Genomic DNA, 18161 nt, shown 5'->3' with positions numbered 1-18161 from the left:
AAAAACATTTTAGGCCATAATAATAGATTAGTTAATATTTTTTAACCCGCTGTTGAGGTGCTTTTTTGTTTAACTTCGTTTATTCGTGGCCTTATTCAGCACGTCGAGGCTTTTTTTAACAGAGCATTGTATCCTTATCTCTTATCTGTTCGTTCTCATCCATCCAGGCATTCTCATCTTGTAGGCTCGTAGCTCTCTCCCTCTCCCTCTCTCATCGCTCCCTTATCTCTCCTCTCGCCCGAGAGTACGAGAACAGCTAGCTAGGAGCCACGGCGACTCGCTGCTCCAGAAGGTGCCGCATGCTGCTGGGAGGCTACGGCGGCCTTGCTTCTCGGAAGGGGCCATCGGCGGGAGCAGGACGGCGGCACCAACGCCGGCGCCCCAGTTCCTATTCTCTTCCAGCCTCTGTTTGCGCGCGCTGCTCCCCCTCTGCCCCTCTTCATGCGCGCTTTTCTCGGCTATCAGTGGAAACTTTGGCTCCCGGTGGATTCTTTTTTTCCTGCGTTTTGCAAAGGAGATCAAACCTTTCCTCCGGAACGGGAAGGGCCGCTCCTTCGTTCCAAACGCCTGTGACGTCACGAAAACATAGGAAAGAGAATCCTTTGAAATTCCTTTGAAAATACTCCATTCCAAACAAGCCCTGAAAAGCTACCGCTCCGGTCTACGAAAACTGAAAAACAATCCACTCAAAAAAAAAACTGAAAAAACAACGCTTGGTTTGTTCGTTCAGTTTATAAGCCATGATTTTGGCTTTGAATTGAAGAAAGCCAGAAAATGCCTATGCTTACTACTGTAATACTACTGGTATGTTATGTATGCAGGACTCCCAGACAAGTCGACAGCTGAAATTACCTTACAGAAAACTGCACCTTGTATAGACGAAAGATTTTCCAGCCAAATCTCCTGTAACATTCTATCTTGTTGGATTTCTCTGCCACTTTTACCGTATGCTGCAGACAAGTATGCATTTAACCATCCCACTCGTCATCAGATGATCAGAGAAAGGCAAGGCCTGCTGATTGTCACGATCCATAACAGATCTTCAAATCCTGGTACTTGGATGATTTTTTTTAAACGAACCAACTGGGCCGATTATATTAAAAAGAAGATGAAGTCCAGACGGGACGAAAATAATAAATGGAAAAAAAAACATAAACATCATCAGGTTGGATTAGGTCATCAACACATACCGTACCACGCCATCGCACTCAACTCAAAGACACATCGACCGGTTGGATTGGGACATCAACACACGCCGAACTCAACTCATCTCAAGCGGGTTTTACTCCACCCGACCACGGCAGTAGAACCGAAGCCTTACCGCCCCCACCAACATTCTCACGCTCATGTAGTCGCCGAAACCTCCAGGTAACCCTGCGTTAACCCTGCATCGACAGGGAACTGAGAGAAGCAGACCGCACAGCACCGAGAAAGCTACCGCCATTCAGGATCCTCCGCCGTAGTGCCGCTGCAACACCACACTCCACCTGATAGAGTGATATCACCGAATCCGGACATCTCGCAGGCTGCCTCGCAGTCACCACCATGATAACACAATGCGCGGGGACCTCACCACATCCGTCGTTGGACACCACCTCGCTCTCATCGTCTCGAAGAAAAACCGCACGCGGGGGCCTCACCACGCCCGCCACAGTACTCCACGTGACGGATCCGTTTCTTTTGTCGCCGTTAGAGTGGTGAATAATGTTGCCCCGCTCCCCAAGATCTCCATCAATCAGCCAAGCCGCCGCCGCAGATTGACATTGCCTCGTTGCTTCACCTGCGCACATAGCCTCCGCCATCGTGCCAGCAAGCTAAAGAAGTCGTTTGCGCCATCTTCCGACGATGTACCGCACCGGATAGCCCAGCGAAACTGAGTAACCCGTCACGATCCGCTGCAAGCCTAATCGTCCCACGATGCCGTCCACGTGGTGGAATTGCTGCCACCGGCTGCGGCCGCCCATGACCAATGGACCAACAATGCCACAAACCGAGTTGGGTCTCTAGAGACGACGCCAATGGCACCGTTGTCGCTCGTCCAGGATCTGGACAAGATTTTCACCTAGAGAATCCCGTGCAGTAGGATTGTAGCTCCAACATGACGCTCCCAACGGGTAAAACGACGCCCTAGGGCACCACCGTCATCTCCACCAGCAAGAACGCCGGCGAGGGCTTTCACCCAGAGCATCCCAACCCCTCATTGCACACTCACGGCTTGGCACTCCCGGACCACAACCACTACAGCCCATCCGAGGCAGCGCCACCGCCGCATCTCCACGTGCCACGCTGCCGTATCTTCACCTCCGCTGCCGGTGATCCCTGCGTCGTCCCCGCTTCTGTGGCCTCCTCACTCCGCGCCGGTCTGCCGCTCGTCCCACGCCGGGTGACTGGCCTCACACCGCACCAACCGCCGCCATTGGCCTGTCGCATGCGCTACGCGCCTTTGCACACGCGTGGCCACATCTTGCGGCCTTTCCCCAATTGCCCACCGCTCTTGCTGCATCGCCGTTCCCCCACTGAGCTGCCACCGTGCCATCGGCCATCCTTCTGCCGCAACCGCCCATGGCCGCCACCTTTACAGCCTCCCCGATCCGCCAAGGGAGAGCTGTCAAGGTCGTCGCATCCTCCATCCCACGCCAGCGTGCCGCTGGACTGGCCACCGCCACCTCGCCTCCACGCTCAGTCTTGGTCGCCAGAAGCTGCCGTGCTGCTCTTCCATGGCCTCTGCAGACACGTTGCCTCCATCTCTGCATGGATCCAGCCTCAAGGGCGCCGGACTCGCCACCTCGATCCGCCGCGGTCACCAGGTCCGGCGGATCCGCCCCCGCCCGGGACAGACGCCCGCGGCCAAAGCCGGCAAGGAAGACCCTGTCGCCGCTGTCCTAGGGGCCGACGCGGGCTTCCGACAGGCCCCTCCAGCGGCAGCGAGGGGAGGAAAGTAGAGGATGGGGGGTGGCGGGGGTGCGTGGTCGCCGCCTGAGTTGCCCGAGCAGGGACGACGCGGGGGCCCGAGCGGTTTTTTAGGCATTGGATGATTGGAGTTGTCATTAATCTCGATGAGGAGTAAAGACCAAGTTGACATGTACCTTGGTCTATTTGTGATGAGTGATTGACCGGATGATTTGAGGTTTTACCGGTTGAGTCCATATTCCATATGTGCTTGATTATGCTAACGGCTAATCGGAGGTATGTGTTGTGTGTGTTGTGTTGTTGTGTTTGTGTAAAACATATCTTGTGTGTTGTATCTCTTGGCTTGTGATGTGTAGGTGATGGATGTGACATGGCGGTCGGTGGCATGAGGTGAAGGTCAAGCGAAAGATTCATGCGATGTATTAGGGCTGTGAATGGTGGACACGAGTAGGCTTGGACCGAGGGACCTAAGGAGTTCGGGTGGAGTCATGGGTGATCCACATGGTTCACGGAAGAGTAAGAGTACACTGGGATGAAGACGGCGTCGGTCGAGTCAAGCGAAACGGAGACGTGTCGAGTAGGCAGCTCAGGACCGGGAGCGAATGACTTGGAGGCATCGAAAGCTTGGCGGAGGCTGGACACGCGTCGACATCGGTGAGTCACGTCGTGTGCAGCGTGGGGTGAGTCCGATGTGGCCGGACGGCGTCGAGACGAAAGACGCGTGGTACCATCATGAAGCTTGTGTCGAGGCGAAGTGAAGTCGTAAAGGTGCCGGGTCCATTCGATGTACCGACAAAGAGTTGGATAGTTTTACCACTGTGGGGTATTTAGGTTGTATACTTCATGTAAGGGTATTTTGAACATTTGCCAAATGACTATATATATATATGAGGAGTGGCTGTTGGGGCAGCCACATCTTAGGGGTTGTTAGGCGGTGGACTTCTCATTTGTGTTTGAGAGTCTTTGGTAGGGGAGAGAGAGGAAAAGAGATGAGAGATTTTTGATTTGATCTTTTTACCATCTTAGCTTTGATTATGCTTAAGAGTGGCTTGTAACCGAACGTGGTGGAGTAATCCAAAGATCAAATTCGTACTCACTTGTTCCATCCTCTCAAGATCTGTTTTTGCTCTTTTTCTAGTTTTTTCGGAGCATTTTCATGGGAATTTTTGTTCTTCGTGTTTGAGCCCAACTCCTGTGAGATTTGTTGAAGAATTTTGTTGCTAGGGCCCTTGTGAGTAACTTTGATGTGCTCCCCTCTCAAATTTCTCACGAATTTAGCTTGAATTCGAAACTTTCCCAAAATCGTGTTCTTGTTAGGTGCTCGGTTTTCTCCAAAATTCATGATAAATACTTGAGCTTTTCAAGATTTTTTTCATGGATCCATTAGCTCTTGAGTAGTGCATCTATGGCTCGTTTCGTCTCGAATCGTTGAGTATCGAGGGAGGATTTTTCGGTTGAACTCCTTCGCGTTCTTGGCGTTCTTCGTTTTTCCTCTTTTCCCTCCGCTGTTCTTGCGCAGGCAAAGGGAGCAGCTTCGCACGGCGCGCGGGGCAGGCGGCGTGCTCGCGTGCGCGGCACGCGCGGGGCGACGAGCGCCAGACAGGCCGGCGTCCGGCCCACTCAGGCGGGAGGCCTGCAGCCCAGGCCGGCCAGGCACAGCTGCCCGCGCGACCAGGCCGACGCGGCCCAGGCGTGCACCTGCTGCTGGCAGCCCAGCACGCTGCACAGCAGCCCAGGCGGCGGAGGGCAAGTCAAGCAGCAGCTCCATTAGGACGCCCAACAAAGTTTGTTTGCACGGTTCAATTCAGAGCACCAGAATTCACTTTCAATGGACCATCACTTTCATGCTACAGTATCCAATGATTAGGGAATCATTGCTTGTTTAATCTTTACATGCTAATTAGCTTTTCTTTGCATGTCGAGTGAACTGAGTACATGAGCACTTGTTTAACCTTTAACCATTTTGCAGTTAGATCGGTTTACTTAAGTGCTTTATTAATCTGTCAAGAAATCAATTCGAGCATGCTTAGCAGTGGTTGTGCTTAATCTCTTTTCGGAAGCGTTTGCTTCCGCTACTCTTCTGAGTGTTTCTAACCGTTCCTAGGGTAAGCTTGTCACGAGTTAACTAGTGTCATCTTGATGATTAGAAGCGAGGTACGTTTGGGGTAGCAATTGAGATATAAGTCTTATTCTTTGAAAGAATTATTGAAGGCTCTTATTCACCTGTCCCGGTCCTTCAAGGAGTTCTGTTGCTGAGCAAAACAGTGTTGTGAACTTCAGGACAGGGGCTCACCAGCGACGCCATGGGCATGCCGCACCCGGGCGACGGCGCGAACGCACTCATTCGTTTGGTGTAGTGCAAATGATCCACACTGGGCACTGAGAAGAATAACAGCTGCTGATTTCCTGGCCGGTAGCAACTCAAAACCTAACTACTCGATGGTCATGTTTTCGTCTATAAATACAATAGCAGCTGATCTGAATGATATAAATTAAACCTGAACATATTCTGTTCAGAAGACTTTTGATGTACTAAACTGAACAAGAAGCCTGCGCCGGACGGCCGTGAGCATCACTCCGGCCTCCGGCAGCCTTGTCGAAGAGCGCCTCCCACTCGTGCTATCAAGCGCCGTTGCCGTCGTCGCACAGCTCGAGCGTCCCCCGCCACGCACACTACGGATGCGCCGGTGGCGCGCGCCACGCCGGGCGGCATGGCCCCGTTGAGCGGGCAGGGACACTCCGGCGACGCCGGTGCACGCCGCACCGCCCGGGTGAGTACTGGAACGTGTAGGTCCGGTCGCCGGGATGCAGAACGGGATCCGGCGGCGCTCCCGGGCAACGCCGTGAGCTGCGCGGCGTCGAGGAACGCCGGACTCGGAGTGGACGGTATTTCATTTACCGTCCGCTCCTTGCCTCTCGTGGCCGTACGATCAGACTCGTGCGGTCGAGATCGACGTAAATAGTTGCAGGCGGCGACAAGTTTCGACGGTCTTTCGCGTGCTGGGCCGCCGTTGACCTGCTTGGACGACGCCCTGCGCGGCGCGGGGCTTCATCCGGTGAGTCCTGGCGCCGCCCAGGAAGGTAGCTAGCCCCGCCTGTTGCAGAGCATCGTGGCAGTGCAGGTTCCTGTGCGTCCGTGCGGTTCGTCGCCATGAGCACGCGCATAGTGCCCACGCGAGAAGCGCCACCGAGCAACGGCTGCCCCTTGCGCGCGGCTGTGACGGCGTCGAGCTGGAACACGCGGTGCACCATCCTCCTGACCACTCACCTCGTTCATGGCCACCGAAGATGGGCATGCCGTACCCGGGGGAGGGCGTGGAGACGGCCGCGGCGCACGGCACGCAGAATGCCAGCCTGCGTTCCCTGGTGGGGACGGCCGCCTCGAAGTTGAGGTCGTCTGGGTAACCCGCGCGCGGCGGCGAGCTGCGGGAGCACGGACAGCGCGGTGACGGAGGCGGTGCGTACCGCGCGGCGAGGCGTTCGTCGAGTCCGCCGAAGCGAGAGCCCTCCGGGACGAGCTGGGCTGGGTGGTCGAGAAGCCGTCGTCCGTTGAGGCGGGTGCTGTTGATCCAGGCCTCGTCGCCGTCCAAGCCTCATAGCCGCCGTGCACGCCTGGAACACGAGCGGCTTCTGCCGCGCGCCAGTCCGACAGCGGGAACTCCGTTCGAGCAGCCGGCGCCCGTTGATAGCATGCCATCGCCGAGGGCGTGTTGGCCAAGGGCTCCAGGAATTCGCGATCGTCGGGATTGCCGTGGACGCGTACATGCTTGTAGCAGCTGCGTGCGGTGGAGGTCAGCATGCCCCGGTGGTTCTCTTCGACGATCCCCGCCGGCGACGTCCGACACTTGGGGGTGGACGGTATTCCATCTACCGTCCGGGTTGCGCGACAGAACCGTCAAATTAAAACTCTAATTAAGGTCCTGTTTGTATCCGCTTATTTCCCGCTTATCGGTGGAAATAAGCCATAAGTCCACCCAAACACTTTGATTATTTCCCGCTTGCTACGTAAGCCGCTTACTTCACAAGCTGGGAAACAACTGAAGACCGGCTTATTCTGTACGCAGGCCGGGAGGCGCTTCTGGGGCAAGCGACCGATTTTTCCCCCGCTACCCTCACCCACCGACGCCACCACCCGTCCGCCCCCGCGCCTCCCGTGACCACTGCCGGCTCCGTCCGCCGCCAGCTCCCGTCGCCGGCTCCCGCCGCCTACAGATCCCGCCGCCGCCGCTCGGTCCCGTCCGCCGCCGCCGCTCTCGCGCCTCCCGTGACCGCCGCCGGCTCCCGTCCGCCGCCCGGTCCGGTCCGCCGCCCGGTCCCATCACCGGCTCCCGCAGCCTGCAGATCCCGCCGCCGCCGCTCGGTTTCCATCCGCCGCCGCCGCTCCCGCGCCTCCCGCGACCGCCGCCGGCTCCCGTCCGCCGCCCGATCCCGTCCGCCACCTGATCCCATCGCCGGCTCCTATCGCCGCCGCTGGGTTCCTGTCCGCCGCCGCTGCCCCCGCGCCTCCCATGACCGTCGCCGAGCTTGGCCGCCACCGGGCTTGGCCCCTGGCGGCTTGGCCCCCGCCGCCGGGCTTAGCCCCCACCGCCTGGCTTGGCCCCTGGCGGCTTGGGCATGTTGGTGGTCAATAATCAGTATAACCCAAAACACATTAGAAAGTACTCTAAATTTCTATTTCTTGTGAAACCAAAAGAAAGGAGCAATAATGCACAAGCAATGCACTTCTAGGTCAACATTCATCTGCATTATAGTCTAGCAGTCAATTGAGCCCTGTATTCAAAAACTATAGGATATATTGTAAAGTATTTGCTATTATATGAATTTTGTATTATTGTAATGTAATTTCTATTTAACAAACTCCAAAGGTATTAGAAATGTCTTCTCCTCAGATTCACAATAAAAATGAGCTATTATCAGCCTTAGGGGCATTCAGGTCAATTTACCAACCAGAACAGACAATCGACACAAAATAATCAGGATTGCCAAACACCCTGCTTATTCAGACAGCAGATTCTCCAGACAGCAGGCTTATATAAGCTTGCTTGCCAGATAAGCGAGTTCCAGAAAAGCGTATACAAACAGGACCTAAGTATAATGATCATCATTTGAACATATCCGGCTCATTAACTTAACGGTTTATTTGACAATCTGCATTCACCAATATGAGGATCGAATAAACACCAGTAGTCTCACACGAAGGTGAGCGCAGATAGTACCAATATGACACTTTCACATTAAAATTAAAAGATACAATACAAGAATGAGACAAAAGTTTACAAAAAGAGTTCAAATACATGAATAATACATAGATTTCAAAGATACAACGGAAGTAAAGTTTGAAAACAAAACTCGATCACTAACTCTAAAGTAGTAACGACGACGAGAGGATGACATCACATCGAGCCCAGCGATATGACATCACAGAGAAGGGGCACCTCCTGAAAAAGGGGTCACAACAACAACCTTGAGTATACTAATACTCAGCAAGACTTACCCAAGTATGGTATATACATAGGCGACTCCTATCGTGCAAGGCTTTTGGCTCTAGGGTTTGTTTTGTCAAAAAGCAACTAAGAATGGATCCTTACTTTTAGTATTTTAGCCAAGTTTAAATAATAGAACTCTTTTTCTAGGTTTGCAAGAATACAACACCTCAGTGGTGAAAGGACAATTGAGTAAGCAACAACAATTATCATCACCGTATTCCACTTCTTTACTACGATGTGGCTCAGTGATCAAGGTTCTCTTATCCAAGAGAGACAACGAATCGATTCGATTTAATCCTTGCAAGGAAAATCTAACAACACGACACATGCATGCCCCAAAGCCGCACGTGGCAACCGTTCCCATCTCCACTATTGAAAGTCTGAACTGCCCCGCCAGCACTAGTCAGTCGAGCCCTATGAGAGACCACAAAAAAAAAATGCATACCTAATTCTCCACGGCCACTCGACTTGCCCTATAGGGTGGGTAGGAGTTCAAACTCCGGAGCGAATCAAGTACTAGGTTTACTGATTTCGACTATCTCCTACTCTCAGCATGTGATTAGTACTATTCAAACTCGGTCAGCAATGCCAACAACGAACGGTCCTTAATTGACATAGGCGGAGGTACATCTTTCAATCCATATGTCATATTCTTAACCAATAGCCTCTCCGCCCGGTCTCTCACTTTACCATACGAACCATTTATCCATAGACCCAGTATAAGTATCCAGAGACCTTATATCTCGCGAGTGACAGGTAATCACTTGACTTCTACCGAACTTAATTAGCATAATAGAGCTAGTGACCTACACATACTATTATAACCATGGGAACCTATGGCTCATGCATCTATGGTTTCATTCAACTTTTGAAAATGTAAATGCACAATACCTAAAATAAAATATTGTTTAGTTTTGAATTAAAGGTTATGCTTCAGGACTTGCCTTTAAAAACTCGATGTTAGTACTATCAAGGCCTTGGGCCCTTCCGGACCTTGGGCCGGGTCTTCAGGGTGCTCCTACTGGGCTTTACGGCTACAACTGCTTCACATCCATGAGCTTGTACACCACGTCCTATGTAGCGGAATCTACATTTATGCAAATATGCAATGCATCAACAATACGAATGCAATTTTTTCAAAATAACACAGGGCAAGGGCAATCATTTACGATTAATTTTTCTCATAAATAAGCAGGGTTGGGACTTAATGATGATGATCAGATTTTATCTGGAGTGCTTCCTTTGTTACTTTCATTAAACAAGTTATCCATTTTACCCAACATTTCCTACTCATTTATACAAAGAAAGCATGTGACTGGCTACTGAACTTATTTTAGAATTTCATCTACGCCACAAACTGGGCTATCAAGTTTGACATTTATCCCAGGTCCAAATTGCAAGATTTTAAATAAAAGAAATAACATAAACATGCTTTATTTTCATTAATGTTGATATAGCTAGGAACAAGAAGAAATTCACTTCACTAATTCATGAGCATATTCTGGTGATGAACCTGAAAAAGCCACTCAAAAGGTATTTTACATGAATTTTTCATGATTTTACGCTTCATAGAAATATGTATATTAATTAAAATCGATTAAAGACATTCTGATATTTGGCGAGGATAAATCAGTCATTTTTCCATATATCATATTTTTCGCATGTGGAATATTTAACTAAAAAACGAACAAATTTGGTTTCACATTTTTATCATTTTTCTGTGATTTTATATGCATTTTACAATCTTCAACGCTTATACAAATTACACTAGTGTTTTGGGCCAGCCTGGTACTCCAGCCCACAAACCCATCCACGCACGGCTCAGCTTTGGCCCAGCCACCCCCTTCTCTTTCTTCCCCACGACATCTCTCTTCCGCCTCCCGACGCCCCAGTCAAGGCCGAGCCGGCCGGCCTTGACCGGCGACCTGTGGCCGGCGGCGACCCTCCCCCTGGAGGAGGACACATCCCACTCCCAAAAGCAAGACACGAAGCCCTAATCACTCAAGGAAGCCCGAAGGGAAAAACGGCCAGAGGTGGCCGACGACGAGCGGCGGCATGGTCACGGCGCCGGGGTCGAAAACCCCCGCGGAAAGTTGGTGAGCGCGGATAGTTAGGGAGATTACGGGAACCAGGATCTCACCATAGAACGATTTTAGTTGTTGGTTGGCGCATACGTTGGCCGGAGGTAGGAGATCGACGGCGGGGTCGAGCTCGGGCGGCCGGCGGCAATGGAGGCCGCGAGATCCGCGATTCCCGTCGGGGTGGAGCTCTGCTGCGCCTATGTCTTGGTCTTGGATGGAGATGGGGAGGTTGTGGTACCGGGGTTGAGAGGAATCGGCCGGAGGTGGGGTGTAACTGGCGAATTTGGCGGGCGAGTGGGAGCTACGCCGTCTGCTCTGTTTCGGCCGGGGAAGAAGAAGGAAGAAAATGGGAGGGAGACGGATAGGGCCGGTCATTCCAGGGAAGAGGGCAAGGGAGAGGTGATGGCGGCCGTGCTAGCGAGCAGTGGCGCGAGGACGGCGCGAGCAGTGGTGCGAGGACGGCCGAGGACGACGCGGCAGTGGGGAGCTCGGGACGAGGCAACGCTGGCGCGGACGTCGACGGCATGGGCGCGGTACGTCAAGGGATGGGCGCGGCATGGGCATGGTGGCAGGACGTCGCGTCGGCATGCGGTCCGTGCGTTGATCGCCGCGGGAGCCGGCGCATGGCGATGGCACAGCTCGCCGGCAGCCCGATGGCCGACACGCGTCGTGCACAGGCAGAGGCAGCTGCGGTGCTCGCGACCAAGGACAGTGCAAGGCAACGACCTTTGCACGACCAATACTCAAACTTTTGCATCGACACTCTCCAAAAGACCAATATGAAAGATGTAGAATAAAGATTGAACTACAACTTTTGTATAGGCTCATAGGTGATTTGGTTATTGGTTAGAGAGTTTCGAGGCTTCAAAAACAGGGAAAAGCATCATTTTTAGGGACTTTGGCAAAACAGGATCAGCTTGCAAACAGCAGTTCGACCGAACTTTGACCACGTTTTTGAAATGGGTTTTTTTATTCATGAGACAAAAATGAATCATATCACAATTTAAACTATATTTGAGCAAAAAGTTTTCATACTTTAACGTTTTATTAATATTTAATGGCAGAATAGCATAAACCTTAATGAAATGAGATTTAAATGATATTTAAATGTGATCATGTGCTACTAAAATAATTAGTCATTTCCGAAAAATTGCATATGCAAAAATGTTAATGCAAGATTTTGCAGATGATTAACACTAATTAAAGGTGCTAAACACCTGGGGTGTTACAGGGTGGACGGTAGTAAATGAAATACCGTCCACGCCTTAGACTCTCCTGGTCGTCGGATCAGCCTCGTGCGCCCAAGATCGACCTGATTAATTGCGGGCGGTGACAAGTCTGGACCCTCCACGGCCCTCGCGCACTGGGCCGCCGTCTGCCTCTGCGCTGCGCCAAGCTCCATCCAGTGAGGCGTGGCGCCGGTGCCGCCCGGCAACATGATGGCAGCGCCGCCGTCTGCGGAGCTTCGTTGGCAACATATGGCTCCTACAAGGTTCGTCGCCATGGCCCGTGAGCACGCGCTCGTTGCCCGCGCGCGCGGCCGTCGTCGAACCCGTTTGTACATATGCGCGAGCAGCGCCACGGAGCACGGAGCTGCCCCTAGCGCGGTCGGCGCCGGCGTCCAACCGTGCGGTGGCGACGGTGGCGGGGGCACTTCCACGAACGCGTCCGTTCACGCTCCCGCCACGGTCTGCCGCCGAAGTGGACGACGTCCTGCTTCTCCTGATGACCCACCGGCTGCCGCGCGCGCCTGGCGAGCAAGACGCTCCCGTCGCCCAATCTGGGCGCCCAGGCGGCGCGGCGCGTCCAGGACGGGCCTCGCCGGAGCCCGGGTGCGACACTTTCCGCAAACACGTACGACTGGTGGCGCTCCCGCCGCGGGTGGACACGTACGTGAAGCATTTTGTGTAAAACCAGCGTTCGGGTTGTGAGGACTGAGGAATGGCTGCTGCTGGAAACTGGAAAGGGAATTGACGCAGCCCGGTCTGCAATTCTGCATCGCATCACTTCTTAGAATCTTAGGACGCCATCACATCACGAACCTACCGTGAAACGCGGTGCAGGCCGAGACGCAAGTATATATTCCCACTAGCTAAACGATAAGTATATTCTAACCCGACCCGTCACTTCTACCGAAGTCCAAATGTGGACATATACCAAGAGGCCTGATACTCGTTTTTACCACTGGGATAGATTGAGAATTCACTGCTTTACAAACAGGCACACCTAGTGTCTGAATTAGTTATTTTCTCAAAATATTCTAGTACTGAAACAATTAAACAGCGTACCAACGTGACAAAATTGCAATTGAAAAAGGGCTCTAGCCTCCCAAAAGATTCTACTCGGCCAATGCAGTCCAAATACTTCTAGATCAATGCTAAAGAGGTGAAGAAAAAGCACACATGAATCTTTCTCCATCATGAACACATTATTTTTTTTTGAAACAAATCATGAACACATTATTCCTCACTCTCATGCTCTTCACCACTTCTTCCTCTTTATCTCTACTCGGCCAATACACCCCCAAATACTTATAGATCAATGCTGGAAAAAAGAAGCACACATGTATCTATCTTTCTCCCTCACCATGAACACATTATTCCTCACTCCACTCATGCGCTTGCACACTGCTTCCCCCGTTCCTCGCTATAAAAGCGCACCCGGCCCTAGCACAAAAGTCTCACACAATTCACAAGCACTTCAAGGCATACAGGCACTGAACAAGTAACCCAAGCATCATCACCAATGGCTCACTACCAGGAGGTTGACTACTGCTCGGAGGAGGTGAGGTCGGTGGCGAGCCCGGCCGGCTTCGGCCGCCACGGCGGCGTCCAGCAGCACGTCGTCAGGGAGAAGTTCGAGGAGGTCGACAGGGTCTCCCGCACCGGCAGCCACGGCCGCCACCACGGCCACCACGGCCACCACGGCCACGGCCACGGCTCCGGCAACTTCGTGATGCGCGAGACCACGGTGGAGGAGGACTTCAACACCTGCACCGGCGAGTTCCACGAGCGCAAGGAGAGCTACGTCGTCAGGTCCGACTGAGATCGGCTTCACGCGGGCTCGATCGACGACGACGCACGTATCTGGATTGGGCCGGAGGCAGGTATCGCGTACGTGTATGTGCATGTCCTCCGTATGTATGAAATTGTAAGTTTGTGTGTGCGAGGTCTACCTTATCCACGTACTTTGCTGGCGTGCTTGCACGCAGCCTCTGTACGTACTACGAAAATAAGCTCGTGACCTGAATAAAGCTTCTCCGTGTACTACGTGCATGTATATTGCTGCGCCGACCCAACTCCAAAGTGAACATTCGATTCGTTTGGGGGCAAAAAACGTTTGCCCCCAAACCCCAGAACTGGCAGCCTCCTTGCCGTCCTTGCATTGTGATGATGGCTGTAGGCTGTAGCCGTCCATGCATCGGCGCCAGTGACCTTGCCGAGGCATCCGAATCGACATTGGCGCCGTCCACGGGGTTCTCGCGAGCGCTCGTCGGCGGTGCTCTACCCATGGATGCCACCGCGTCATTGAGTCCCTCCCTGATCGCGGGCGGTCGAAGCCAGCCACGCCGCAGAAGTCACAACGCCTGGGCTGCGCCAGCCACGGCACCACCGTATCGTTCCACTTCTCTGGTACGGTGAGATAAGTATCTCCCTCGTGTCCTCACAACCATAGTCGGCGAAGATTCTTGCGGCTACCGGACTCTGCCAAGTTGGGCGGCGCGCGGATCGTCATCGGAGCTCGACGCGCGGTGGAAGAGAGACACGGGGGTGGACGGTATTTCATTTACCGTCCACTCTGGGCCTATTTAGACCGTTGGATCTCACGTGGGCGGCAGCGATCAAGTCAATGGAGCTAGACTTTTCCGCCTTCCTCGCTTGACTGCAGTCCTCGACGACGCGCTGGGCTCCGCCGCTCCGATGCGCGGCGCAGCGCCCAAGGAGGCAGCGGCCGGCGGCGCAAATATTCCCCTGCGACGGTTGACAGACTTGCAATTGCCGGTGTGCTGCTGGCGGGCGTCAGCATCGATTGCCTTTGGTGCCGTCGATGGCGCCGGCGCCGGCGAGCGCACGCTGACTAGCTGAGGCAGCACAGCAGCCGTGGCGTCCGAGCCAACGTCGCGGCCGAAGTCAGCCACGGTGCCGCGCGCCCAACACTCTCTAGCAGTAGCAGCATCATACTCGTAATCGCGATGGCCCTCGCCGTCGCCGCAGGCAAACACGCCGCAGAAGTCAGAACGCCTAGGACCGCGCCGGCCGGCAATGGCACCGCCGCACCGTGCCGCTTCTGTTATCTCGCGAGATAAGCACCACACCTGCCTACGATGCTCTCGTAACCATCAGAAGTGATTCTCGCGGCCACTGGACTCTGGCTCGTCAGGCAGCGCGCGGTTCATCGGAGGCTCGGAGCGCATGCAGCCCGTCGTCGAGGACAACGGTGGTCGAGCGAAGACACCACATGAATATTTGCGAGGTCAAGGCGACCGTGGCCGCACATGTCCGATCTGACAGTTGCAAGAAACCCAGGGGTGGCCGGGTCAGGCGCTCTTTTTTTTTTACTCCAAGCGACATCATTGTATTAAGAAGAGAATTTAAAAACTTTTTACAGGAATCGGCGGAGACGGAGCACACGCCAAAACCTTGCATACGCCGTATGCAGACTACAACCTAATGGCCAGAGGCCTCCTCTAACTGGTACTACTCATGCCGGATACTACCTAATCGCCAAGCACCCGCAAGTATCCATATCTCAGCCTCCTGTAGAATGCGCTCAGTGAGCTCATGGCCAGTGGAGGATGATATTTGGTTGAAGAGCCTTGCATTGCGCTCTTTCCAAATACTCCAAATTATAAGCATGAATAGGGTGTCGAAGCCCTTCCTCTTCGCTCTTGGTTGCTGTTTCCTTAGATTTGCTCACCAGCTCTGCATGGAATGTGCCCCTGCGGAAAAACTGCAGCTGCAATGCATCGTCGTCGTGACTTTCCACCAAATTTGCTTGGCGTAGGCACAGCTGACCAAGATGTGGTCTGCAGTTCCTGATCGCAGAGCCAACATTTGTCATGAGCATCCAGCCCATGCCGGCGGCGGCGGTCAGCTGTCCATATGCGCTTCTTCGTTGCTAGCCAGGAAAAGAACTTGACCCTCGGCGGCGCCCAATTCTTCCAAATTCTCGACGCACCTCGTAGTTTGATGCTTCCCTCGTGCATTTTGAGATATGCAGAAGCTGCCGTGTAGCTGCCATCGACGGTCCATCGCCAGCGGCAAACGTCCCGCCCTTCCATGAGCTGCCAGTCGGAGATGCGCTCCCAAAGGTTTATGTATTCCACCAGTACCTGTACTGACAGACGTCCTCGAATGTCTTGCGTCCATCTCCGCTCCGGCAACGATCGCGCCACCGTTCTGCAGTTCCTCACTCGTGCAGGCACCGTCTGAAGGAGGTTAGGCGCCAGGTGGGAGACGGATTGCCCATCAATCCAGTTGTCTAACCAGAATAATGTTCTCTCTCCATTGCGTACAGTCACCGTTACAGAGGCGCTGAAGAATGCGCGAACCTCCGGCTGCACCTTGATTTGTAGTGCAGCCCACGAACGCTCGTCGTCCGTTTTCTGTAGCCAGAGCCAACGCGTCCGTAGGGCAAAGCCAGCTAGCTTGAAGTCGATCACCCCGAGCCCTCCGTAGCATGTAGGCCGGCAGACAGTTGGCCAGGCCACCGCGTTCTTCCCTCTTACTGCCCTGTCAGTGCCATTCCACAGAAAGTTTCGCCTGATACTGTCCAACTCCTTGAGAGCCCATCTTGGCATCTTGTCAGACATGCTCAAGTAAATGGGCATTGTAGAGAGGGTGGACTTCACATGGGTGAGGCGTCCACTCTTATTCATTAAGGGTCCCTGCCAAGCTGGTAATTTTGCTGCAACCTTCTCAACAATCGGCATAAACTGAGATTTTGGCAATGCTCTGACAGACAGTGGCGCTCCCAAGTACGTGATGGGGAACTCCTTGATGGCACATGGCATCACTGACTGTAAGCTCTCCAGCACTTCTTCACAGCCGTAGATTGGTGTGATTGAACACTTTTCTAAGTTCGTTTGCAACCCTGATGCATCTCCAAAGAGATTGAGAATGCGGCTTATAGCCCTTGCTTCCCCCGCAGTTGGTGCTGCCAATAGGATCACATCGTCCGCGTCCATGCTGCAGCGGTGCTTCATGCATGGCACCCCAAGCGGCTGTAGCACTCCATCAGTATCCGCCTTGTTAAAGAGCCGGTTGAGAGCATCCATTGCCAGCACAAACAACATTGGGGAGATTGGATCTCCTTCCTGAGACCGCGACGGTGCTCAATCGGCAGCTCTGCCTGGCCGTTGAGCAGCACACGTGTAGTTGCCGTGGACAGCAATAGAGAAATCCAATCGCTCCATCTCGATCCAAAACCCCATGCCTGCAGGACCTCCAGCACGAACTGCCACGCCACCGTGTCAAAGGCCTTCGAAATATCAAGTTTTAGCAACAACTTGGGCACTTTCCGCTTCCGGAGGATGGCCGCTGATCTCTGAACATACTTGTAGTTGTCCAGAATGGACCGCCCCTTGATGAAGGCGCTCTGATTGCAGAGAACAAGCTCGTTCATGTAGGGGCTGATGCGATTAGCAAGCAGCTTGGCGAGCAGTTTTGGGAAACTGTGAATTAGGCTTATAGTGCGATAGTCCTTCGGTGCTTGAGCATCTGGGTTTTTAGGAATCAGCGTGAGGAGCGCCCGGTTGATGCACCGGAAACCTCGTCGATCCACCACAAAGAAAGCATTCACCGCTCTCAGCACATCATCTTTGATAATAGACCAGGCTGATTGATAGAACGCCGCCGTCATACCGTCTGGCCCCGGCGACTTGTCCGGCGGCATGGCCCGGATTGTTTGCCACACTTCATCCTCAGTAAATGGCTCCTCCAGGCCAGGGAGTTCTCTCGGGACGATCCCCAATGCCTCCAGGTTCAGCGTGGTCTGCCTATCCCTCTCCTGTCTAAGAACTCCATCGAAGTAGGTGTGGAGCTCGTCAGCCATCTCCTCTGCTGTGTACACCATGCCATTCCCTGTCTGTAGTTTAGCGATGTGGTTCATTCGTCGCCGACCATTTGCATGCAGGTGGAAGAACTTCGTGTTCGCGTCCCCTTCGCTCAGGCAGAGGACGCGCGACCGCTGTCTGGCGATTGTTCGTTCCAGTGAAGCGAGGCCCAGAGTTAGTACCTTTAGCTGTCTCCGCAGCTCGCGTTCCTCTTCTGACAGCAAACGCAGCTCTTGTGCCCGGTCCAGCTGCAGGATAACCTCCTTGGCGACGAGAAGCTGAAGCCGAATGGAGCCAATCTTCTTAGCTGACCAACTTTGCAACTCCTTAGTAACATTGCGGATTAGGCAATCAAGGCGCCGGTAAGGGTTCGTCACATCTTCCGGGGTCAGGCGCCTCTCGCCGCTGGCCACCCGGCCTGGATCGTGGACCATAACCACGCCGCCATGGACTCGATGGCGAGCTCAAACCAGCTAATCGCGCGTTCTAGGACCCGTAAACCGTGCTGCTGCACAGGCCGGCGTGGCTCGCCGGCGCCGTCGATGACGACCTCCACCGTGAGCTACTGGGCTCCCACAGCAACGCCGACCGAGCTCCTCTGCTGCACAGGCCGTACGGCCGTGAGCTCGA

The 18161-nt window shown here is 53.7% G+C and overlaps 1 protein-coding gene across 1 annotated transcript; it reads left to right on the top strand.

Annotated features, from left to right (window-relative positions):
* The first annotated feature begins 13140 nt into the window (after positions 1-13140).
* LOC101772049 lies at positions 13141-13758 on the top strand. The gene has a single exon (XM_004970951.3). The coding sequence runs from the start codon at positions 13223-13225 to the stop codon at positions 13520-13522; it is 300 nt and encodes a 99-aa protein (XP_004971008.1). The 5' UTR covers positions 13141-13222; the 3' UTR covers positions 13523-13758.
* The last annotated feature ends 4403 nt before the right edge of the window (positions 13759-18161 follow it).

This window comes from Setaria italica, chromosome V, assembly GCF_000263155.2.
Source record: "Setaria italica strain Yugu1 chromosome V, Setaria_italica_v2.0, whole genome shotgun sequence".
Taxonomy (NCBI): Eukaryota; Viridiplantae; Streptophyta; class Magnoliopsida; order Poales; family Poaceae; genus Setaria; species Setaria italica.
The sequence above is the reverse complement of the archived record's forward strand: the minus strand, read 5'-3'. Positions and strand labels throughout refer to the sequence as shown.